The sequence below is a fragment of the Palaemon carinicauda genome, chromosome 10 (assembly GCF_036898095.1).
Source record: "Palaemon carinicauda isolate YSFRI2023 chromosome 10, ASM3689809v2, whole genome shotgun sequence".
Classification (NCBI taxonomy): domain Eukaryota; kingdom Metazoa; phylum Arthropoda; class Malacostraca; order Decapoda; family Palaemonidae; genus Palaemon; species Palaemon carinicauda.
In genome coordinates this window covers 151841293-151851924 of record NC_090734.1, presented here as the reverse complement: position 1 = coordinate 151851924, position 10632 = coordinate 151841293, and the positions used below count along the sequence as shown (strand labels likewise).

The 10632-nt window shown below is 36.8% G+C and overlaps 1 protein-coding gene across 3 annotated transcripts in view; it reads left to right on the top strand.

Moving 5' to 3' along the window:
• LOC137648868 (phosphatidylinositol 3,4,5-trisphosphate 3-phosphatase TPTE2-like) overlaps positions 1–9196 on the top strand; it is a 270530-nt gene extending 261334 nt beyond the window's left edge. For all 3 annotated transcript variants that reach the window (XM_068382035.1, XM_068382036.1, XM_068382034.1), the window contains 6 exons: positions 1626–1768; positions 2664–2895; positions 6962–7165; positions 7305–7400; positions 7581–7654; positions 7874–9196. In XM_068382035.1, the coding sequence (XP_068238136.1) occupies positions 1626–1768; positions 2664–2895; positions 6962–7165; positions 7305–7400; positions 7581–7654; positions 7874–7994 (870 nt within the window). In that variant the 3' untranslated portion in view covers positions 7995–9196. The remainder of the gene's footprint in view (positions 1–1625; positions 1769–2663; positions 2896–6961; positions 7166–7304; positions 7401–7580; positions 7655–7873) is intronic.
• Positions 9197–10632: the final 1436 nt, after the last annotated feature.

Sequence of the window (10632 nt, the reverse complement as noted above, 5' to 3'; positions counted from 1 at the left end):
TCCCCCATCGATTTTTAAATTATAATTCAGATTATCACAAGATACTTTTTTCTGTCTTTCATACCTGTGAACCTGTTAATTTTTAAAGTTGTACAGTACACTAAAATATGAACAAATATAATTAACAAAATTAGATTAATTTTTGAGCGACATAGTGAAAGCTCTCTCTCTCTCTCTCTCTCTCTCTCTCTCTCTCTCTCTCTCTCTCTCTCTCTCTCTCTCTCTCTCTCTCTCTCTCTCTCTCTCTCTCTCTCTTTTGCCAGGTTTCCCTTTTACAGAGTTGAACGTATGACGAATGTTCTTCATTTTCATCTATTTTTTGCACTTCTGCCTGAAAATTCATCTGGTTCATATCCTATTGTATGATCTAGGCCTTCTCAATTGTTGACATCCTGCCTCCTCCATATCTACCACTTTGCTAATACACATGCTTCAATCACCTTCTTGTTGTGTTTGAACCACCCAAAACTTTTTTTCCAGCTAGTAAACACCATATTTTCAGCTACTTTCTTATTTGTAAATTAATATTCTCAGTACACCATAGCCATGAATTTCAGGACTGTACTGTACTGTAATCCAATTGCACCTCCATATCTGTTGAGTGGCTATTTTTTCAAGATACAGTAAGAAACATGTTTTTCTCCACTTATTTATGGAATACTCTCTATTTAATACCATTTAAGTAATAATAATAATAATAATAATAATAATAATAATAATAATAATAATAATAATAATAATATATTGTTTAGTATAAGGGACATGCTTTTAGCTCAAATCCCTAATGGAGGCTGATCGAGATCCTAATTTATCTTGGACTGCATTTCTTGAATGTTTGGTATTTTATTTATAAATTGTTGTAATTTCAATAGCAATGGCAGTAGAGGACAAGCAAATGGCTTATGAGCTACTATCACAATCATCTTCCCTCATCTCATTATAACTTTGGAGCCCTTTGATACTAACACAACCAGTCCTCATGCAAATATGGCTTTAGGGAGACTGTGAAAAGGTTTGGTTTGTGGTACATTGCAAAAATATATTTGTCGGAAACAAAATCTATTAAGAAAATTTCTAGAGACCTTTTTATAACTGATAGGACTTATTCGAGAAATTATTCAAACAGTGACTGTAGATCTGTATAAAGTTGTGAGCCCAAACATTAAATGGAATGGTATTGTAGTTGAATGAAGTGGGGGGGGGGGGGGTGATGGAAGAGTTCTGATATTGATAACATCCTTCCCAAATAGCCACAGAAAATAGGAGGAGGAAGTAATTTATATGAAGGCAAACATATTTCAAAACTTCTTATCATGCCTTCATTTATATACTGTAAATTAGTTAGACAAGACAGTTATGTTTATAGATTTTAAAAGTACTTCCCTTATGGTTTATTTATTTAGGGCATTCTCTCATCTTGCTCTGTAGATCTAGCATATAAACTGGAGCTCTCAGCATTTGGTGATATTGAACTTCCCAGATAGGGAGAAATTTCACCTTTTTCTATTTTGCCATTTTTAATTAGAAATTCAGAATTTGATGGTACTGGGTATTCAAGAATTGTTTTTTCTGGCAAATACATACCACAATTTTTATTTTTAATTACCTTACATTTTTTATTCTAGGAAGTAGCTCGCTTTATGGATACCCAACATCCAGGGCGCTACCGTTTGTATAATCTTTGTTCTGAACGGCACTATGATGAGACACTTTTCCATGGGAGAGTTGAACGATTCTACATAGATGACCACAATGTCCCCCCGCTTTCGTAAGTTCTCCATCTCTTAGTCAATCATTCCTAAATTTTCCTATCTTTCAATATGATAGTTTTCCATTATATATTAAAGTTCCAGTACAATTATATTTTCAAGATTTATCATGAGAAGTATGTTTACTTACATTCAAGAATTACTCGGCCTGCTTGATGAGAAACTGTAAAATTTTAAGTTTCTTGATTAATCTAACTTGTATCTCAACTGGCAAAAGTATTGGAAAAGGTTCTCTTACCACCTTCCTTGATATTTAATTGATACAGTAAATTCTCAAGGTATGAACATTCGACTTGAGAACTTTAAGAGATAAGAACTTGAGCTGGCAATGAATAATGTTTGAACTTCTTTTAAAAAAAAATTGTTTAGTATTGTGCAGAAATATCTATAGGAATTCTTGGTAGTTGTGTAAGTAATCTAGCTTGCTTTGTGTTAGAAAAGTCTTATAAAAAAAAACCATCTGGCCCAAAAAAATTAGAATTATCGGGTTGAGTGTTAAGGGAAAACGGCAGAGGAATAGAATGAAATTTTTTGTAAAGATTTGGAAGAATTGTCCACTATGTGGTTATGCAGATTTATTCTGTGGAGACAAAGTATCAGGGGAATAGATAAAAATAAATACAATTTACTTTCATTTGTTTGTAGTTTATAATGCAATTTATAAATACACAATATAAGACATATGAGGTGGATGCCCAATTTAATAATGGACTAACCTTTTTGACTTCAAGAACCTACTCTTAGAATAATACATTTTGTCCATATGAAGGGGACATACTGCTTATAGAAATTGAAATCAAACTGAAGGATATGTAGTAGACCCTACTTTTGCAATATGTCAGTGCAGATGAAAGTTTTTATAGTATTTAAAGTTCTTTCTTTAACACTTTTCAGAGATATGCTACGCTTCAGTGCCAGTGTGCAGGAATGGATGAAGCAACATGAAAATAATATAATTGCTGTACATTGTAAAGGAGGTAAAGGTCGAACGGGTACAATGATTTGTGTATTCCTAATTGATCTAGGAGTTTTTCAAGATGCAGATCACTGCCTAGGCTTCTTTGGAGATCGGCGAACCGATAAAAATGTGGCAGATAAATTCCAAGGTGTTGAAACACCTAGTCAGGTAAGGAAACACAGTACAGTGAACCCTCGCTACTTCGCGGTTCGACAATCGCGGATTCACCACTTCGCGGGGTTTTCCCATAACCCATATATATATATACATATCGTGGATTTTCCGGAAAATTCGAAAATACCGCGAAATCTGAAGACAACCAAATACGATATTTTGTTACCTGTAATTCCATTAATACTGTAATTAGTAATATCTGTTCTTACTGATTGTTCATTGCATTACATATGATATATAATTCAGCACAGAAAGAAATAAAACTCGAAAAGAGAATGTGATCATACGATAATTCAGTACTGTATACAGTACGTAGTAAAATTAAATCGAACATGAAACGCAAATCAGATGCAGTCATACCATATTAGAATGGTGTGTACTGTAATGGATGTGCTTCTTTTCCATGAATCTTTTGTATGTATACGTACGTAGTACAGTACTGCATCCAATAATATTCTTTGTTGCAAAAATCACATTTCAAATAAGTGTACGAGAGAGAGAGAGAGAGAGAGAGAGAGAGAGAGAGAGAGAGAGAGAGAGAGAGAGAGAGAGAGAGAGGCGTAAAATAGCGTATGTAAAGCTGTATTATTATTATTGTTATTATTATTATTATTGTTGTTGTTGTTAATAAAATTATTATTGTTATTATTATTATCATTATTATTATTATTATTATTACTGTACAGTATTATTATCATTATTTATTATTATTACGGTATTGTACTTAATCTACGTACGTTCGGTATGCGCGGGGCATCTTCTATGAGTAGGTAACCAACGCATCATAGTACTGTAAGATGGGTTGTGATTGGTTCAAGCGCTGATAGATGACGAATCAGAACTCAAGTTTTGTTATCTAGCCTGTGATTGGTGTTTTGCCCGCATCTCCTACCCGCAGCATCAAAGTTCTCGCGGGGCTGGATCGTTCACTCTCTGTTACCGCGTATCGCTGAGTAGACGTTCTTAAGTGTGTGAATCTGTGCTGTGTGCGACTTTTTTAAGTTGAACTTTTTGTTACTGTAAATCCTACTGTAATGGCTCCCAAGCATTCTGCTTCTCTTAAGGCTGGTAGTGAGCCTAAACGCCACCGAAGGATGATGACGATAGCTGAGAAGGTTACGCTTCTCGACATGTTAAAAGATGGTAGAAGTTACGCGGCCGCCGGCCGCCATTTTGGCATCAACGAATCTACTGTTCGCTATATCAAGAAGGACGAGGCGAACATTAGAAAGACGGCTGCAATCACCTTTAGCAGATCAGCGAAGCGAGTCTTTACAACGCGTAATAAAACTATCGTACGCATGGAAGGTGCTTTAGCTGTGTGGATTGCCGACTGCCGGAAGAAGAACATAGCGTTGGATACGAACACCATCCAAACAAAGGCTTTGAGCTTATATGAGAATTTTGCTGCAAAGGAACCTAAAGACGACGACAGCAACCATGCTGAAGATGATGATGATGCAGATGATCCTCAACCAGGGACATCCACTGATTCCCAGCCTCAGAAACGTTTTTCCGCAAGCAAAGGATGGTTCGCGAAGTTTCAGAAACGCTTCGCCCTGAAAAGCGTTTCCCTGCATGGGGAGTCTGTTTCCGCTGACACTGCCGCTGCTGAAACTTACGTGAACCAGACGTTCAAGAATATTATCGCCGAAGGTGGATACAAGCCGGAACAAGTCTTTAATATGGATGAGACTGGCTTGTTTTGGAAGAGAATGCCGTCGCGAACTTTCCTGTTCAAAGAGGAAGCCAAAGCCTCTGGCTTTAAAGCATTCAAGGATCGCGTTACCCTCGTGATGTGTGGCAATGCTGCTGGATTTTTGTTAAAGCTGGGGCTTATTTATAAGTCGAAAAATCCTCGCGCTTTGAAAAATAAAAATAAGAATCTCCTTCCCGTGTACTGGATGCATAATCAAAAAGCATGGATTACAAAGATGCTGACCTCCAACTGGTTCCATCAGTGTTTTATCCCGCAAGTCAGCAAATATCTCTTAGAAAAGGGCTTGCCATTCAAGATCCTTCTCCTTATGGATAACGCTGGTGGACACGCAACTGACCTGTCGCATGAGGGCATTCAGGTTGAGTTCCTGCCACCCAACACCACGTCATTAATTCAACCGATGGACCAGGGGGTTATCAGGGCGTTCAAGGCCCTCTACACGAAGAATACCTTGGCGGACCTCGTTGCGTGTGTGGATGCTGCCCAAGATGACGAGGATGAAGATTTTAACTTGAAGGCGTACTGGCGGCAGTACACCATAGCCACGTGCCTGCAGAATATTCAGAAGGCACTTCAAGAGATGAAACCTGCAACCGTGAATGCGAGCTGGAAGAAGTTGTGGCCCGATATTGTTTACGACGACAAGGGATTTACTCCGTCGGAAATCCAACACTCTGCAACGGAAATCTGTGCAGTTGGCTGCCATAATTGGAGGTGACGGGTTTGGCGACATGACGACTGAAGACGTCGACGAGTTGTTGGACTGTCATTCCCAGCCCCTAACTGACGCAGACCTCGAAGACCTGACGAAATCGGCAAGTGAGGAAGAGAGTGATACCCAGGAAGAGACCCAAGAAAATGTCGAAGAAACGGGCTTAACATTAGAACGGCTTGCCAAGGCCTGCAACCATGCGAAGGAGTTGAAAGAAATGTTGCAAGAGTGGGACGAGGATATGGTTCGCTCGATGCAATTCTGCAACAAGGTTGATGACATAATGACTCCCTACAAAATGCTCTTGGATCGAAAAAAGAAGCAGCGGCAACAACTTCCGATCACAATGTTCTTCCAGCCTCGCAAAAAAGAGCCAGTTCCTCCTGCTAGTACGCCTTCGGAAGAAATTGAAGTTTCCCAGGAAGAAGTTGAAGAGGTGTCCCAGGAAAAGACACCTCCGTCTGAAGAGACGTAAAATACTATCATTGGCTGCACAGTAGAACACATCATCAGCTTCATCATCATCATTTCTACTGTGCAGCAAATTCATCGCCATCACCATTCAAGTTTTTCTTCAACTTCTTTCGTGGTGAGTACGTACAGTAACAATCTTTATTTTTTACTTTAATATTCTTACTGTACATTCTAAAACTGTATTTGTGCCTGTTTTATAGTTTAGTACTGTACGTACTGTATGCATTAAGTTAAAGGGAAGGTTTTAAAAGTCTACATGTTGTAACCTATCATATTTTTTTTGTTTAAAATTTACATTTACGTACGTAAAACAATCTCTCTCTCTCTCTCTCTCTCTCTCTCTCTCTCTCTCTCTCTCTCTCTCTCTCTCTCTCTCTCTCTCTCTCGTAAATTGTTTTCCTGCTTTGCTACGTACAATACTGTATAATTTATATTTGTAAGGTAACATATTTTGTAAATGCTTTTACTGTAAATACTGTATGTACTGTATCATTATTTATCACTATCATCATGCGCGTTAAATGCCTTGTTTGTTCTGAGCGTGGTTGTTTACTGAGCGTACACGCCGTCGTTTCAGGCGGCGTCATAAAGAAAAAAATTTCATTTTGAAGTCCTAAGAAAAATACGTAAACTAAAACATTGGTAATAAACAAATCAACATACAGTACTGTATAATCAATATAATCGATGCAAAAACTAACCTATACATATATGTGTACTGTACACTAAATGAGTTTGTTTCTTCATTATGATCAGAGATGAACGTAAACAAAACATTGGTTGCCATTTTTTATCGTGCTTTTTAGGTGTTTAGGAAACGCATGATATAAAATCGCCTTTAATATTTGTGCCTGTTTTAGTTTAGGGTGCTGTAGTACATGCATTAAGTGTTCTGTACAGTAAAGGGTGGTTTGTTAACAGTACTACGTACAAGGGAAGGTTTTAAAAGTCCGAATATACATGTTAAATAAATAGGTAAATATGATGTCACTACTTCGCGGATTTTCACCTATCGCGCCCGCGTCTGGAACCTATCTACCGCGATAAACGAGGGTTCACTGTATACTAATATCAGCTGTTGTTGCATCTGTATTCTGTCCTGATATAGTGCTTAAAACAACATAAAATTTATAACCCTTTACTTCTAATTGCAGAGTCGGTACGTGGGTTATTACGAGAAAGTAGTCAGAGCAGGTAGACAACTCCCGCTGGAAATTCCCATGATAATCACAAAAATAACTCTTCATGGGATGAAAACTGTGGGTGCTGGTGATGGCTCCGAATTGAGATTTACTCTGCAGAGTCGTGCCCACACTATTGCATTCCAGGCTCATCTTGGTTTGCAAAAGAATTGTAAGGTAAGCTTTAATAATTTGTCAATGACTTTTTGTTTGTTGTCCATGTCAGTAGTTGCTCAATTACACAACATTTGGTTATTAGTAGAAGTAAGCTTGGACCTAAGATTTTTAATAAGAGCTGAATTGCTTCAAATTTCAGGTGATAGTAGATAAAAATATGGGTTTGGTAGACATCCACCTACTCAACTCTCCTGTTATCCGAGGTGATACAAGAATTATGTTCTTTACTGACAGTGTGAGTATTTAAACTTGGTTAAACTTCAAATTTATTTATCACAGTACTGTAATAAACAAGAGGATACATTTATACCACATGATATTTTCAGTTGTATTATTACCACATATAAACTGTACTGCATTTTATAAAATGCATTGCTTATTGTGTAATGGTAATAGAACCTTCCTTTCATTACAGCGAAAAATTCCCCGCGGTTATGAAAAAAGTCCCTTCTTTTTCTGGTTTCACACTGGCTTCATAACAGATAACATGTGAGTAGTGATACTGTATTTGAATATGTAATTAAGTAAAAGTTTTTGAGGTTAAATGAAAATTTATTAGGATTTGGATTGAGAATAGATATTACATTACATATCTTAAGGTTCAGGATACTGAATTAATACTTTTTCCCTAAAAGATAAAATACAAATTTGTCATTACTCGTTAATTGGATTGTCAAACAGTAGTAACACTAATAATTTTTTTTCCAGACTCAGACTGGAACGTAATGAACTTGACAATCCTCACAAGAGCAAAACTTGGAACGTATTTCAAGAAGACTTTGCTGTCACAGTTCACTTTGAGAGTGATACAATGAGCAGAGCATATTAATTTCATCTTTTGAAGTCATGTTAATACCATGTTAATACATTAAAACCCAAGATTCATATCTACTAAGGTAATATTTAATCATTAGATTTCTAGTGTTCCTCAATAATCCTTTTGAAGAATTATCTCTATGATTTATTTCTGATAGCAGGCTCTTGTAATTCATCTATTGGCTAATAATATACATATTTATACACTATGTCCTAATAGACGTGCAGCTTTCCAAGTTTAATTCTTTTAAAGATGAGAATGAAATAAGCAGTGCCTGCTGAGACTGTATTAAGGCACTTACAAGGAAAAAGTGTTGATAATCTTACAACAGGGGTTTGTTCCCTTGTGAAGAACTTCAAAAACCCAAGAATTTTCAAGAGAACAAAACTATCTTATAGATTTTGTACTCATATTAGTTCAGTGCATATATCATATTTTTAACAGATACCGAGTCGTGTAGTTTTCAGTTAAAATAGTGGTACACTGTCTTGTTAGTGAACAAATGTGCCCAAGTACTCTACTAGAAAAAATATCTTGCTTGACTTCTTTATCATTTAAAATGGAACGTTTTAAGTGTTTAGTGTTATGAATTGTTAATTGTTATTATTTTTCTGTCACTAATTCTTATTTTAAAAGCAGCTTTCTATTGGAGATGGATGAACCTGAAGGAGAGAATTCATTTCTTTGATTTATGGTAGTGAGGAACTTCATTGTGCCGATTTTGTTAGTTAATTTTAGGAAATGTACGGTTCCTCATGAAAGCATACACTGTATATGATACATTAAGTGTTCTCCATATGAAGAAACAAGGATTATTTACTCTACAGCAGTTAACTTGTCATGATAAGGATCCTATTTTGTTGTTAAGCCTTCCTTTCTGTCCAGTTAATATACTATCCACCAAAGGTAAGCTAAATTCTTAAGTCTCCACTGTGTGCTTTGTAGCATATATCTTTAACCTTGTCCAGTTATTGAATTTCAATTCATGTAGTTAGAACAGTAGTATGATTTATTGATTTATCATAAGGATGTCTTGTGTACTGGAGAAGCTTAACTTGTGTACTGGAAAAGCTTAAATTCTAAATTGCAGTTTTCATAAAATACTTTTAAATAACGGAATGTGTGCTTATAAATAATCTGTTGGTTGGCAGACACTAGGGAGCACAATTATTTTTTAGATAATGCTGCATCTCCATTGAAAGAAATTATCATGGAAAATTTCTGGGTCGAACCTGTGACGGCCGGCGAAAAAGTCCTTCTTTGTACTTTTTCTGATATAAATCTTCCAAATATACCAGAGAAAATTAAAAGCATGGAATGCAGAGGTTACAACCCTCGCGCGAGCACCTTGTTGGTGTCGTATATCTAACAAGGGCGTTTGTAAAACACTATTCACAGGCTGTCTTCCATTTAGATAATCCCTTCATCAAAGGGGGAGGGCCGTGACAGGCCCTAGAGAATACAGTTGGGTTACCCTACCGACACCCACCACTCGCGCTCACTAGGTCATCCTTCTATTTTGGACTAGCCAGCAAAGTTGATAAGTGTTTTGCCCAGTGTTTTTCGAAGTGATTGTCGTTAATTCAACATGACTGACGTTGATACTTCACCCTTACCAATGTTAAGTACCATAGTTTGTTTTGGCAGCTTTTGACAGTACCGGGCATTTGTTCTGTTTCCAATATGGTGGTTTTTAGTTTTGGAAGCGATTGTCTTGCCGAGGTATCGGCAGCCATTTTGGGTTATGTTCGCTTCGGTAAATATTCTAGTTAATTTTGCCCATCTGGTACTCTGTCATCTTGGTTATATCACTTACGTTTTATGGCCTTTTAGTGTTATCATTATTTTTACTATGGTATTTATTTGCTTGCAAGTCCAATTTGGACCTACGAAGAATAGCGATTTAAAGAATAGCGAATTAAAGTTTAGCGATTTAGTCTGTTAGTTTGTTCTCGCCTCAGAGGCTTCGATTTAGACTATATCCTTGTTTTTTTTTTTGTTACGTTATTCTTCGTTCTTGGTTATTACTAAGAAAAGCAATCAATTTTATTAATGTTCTTGTTTTATTGTGTGATGTTAGTTTTTTATTATGTAACCTTGAGAGCGAAAACAGAGACTGCTCGTTCCCTGTTCTACAGATATGAGTTATTCCTTCTCTCGTTTTCTTTGTTAGCTCGAGTAAGAGAGGTGAATTTCCCGTTCTCCGTTTTTATACGATCACGAGTTATTCAAGCCTCCTCTTAGTATCAGAGTTGATGATAGTACGTTTAATATTATAAACGTTTTTATTGATGTGGTTACTGTTAATATAGCTAACAATATTAATAGGTACGTTAGTGTATGAGTCATTAATTGGGGTCGTTTTATACCGACACCCTTAGCTCCGAAGTTATGCTTAGCTCCGCCTTCACGGGAGATAACACAATCATTCATTGAGGTTAATGTTATCGTACCGGGAACGGTCACGATATCACGGTGACGGGCCTTTGCTACCGGATCTCCGGTACAAACAGAGATCAAGCAGACGGCCAGAACCGGAGTTAACAATGTGATACCGATGAAGACTAAACAGTTTCATTATTACGGTCCCTTTTTCATCGAATCTCCGGCTTCACTGGAGATAACACAAACATTCAGTATTAGAGAATGT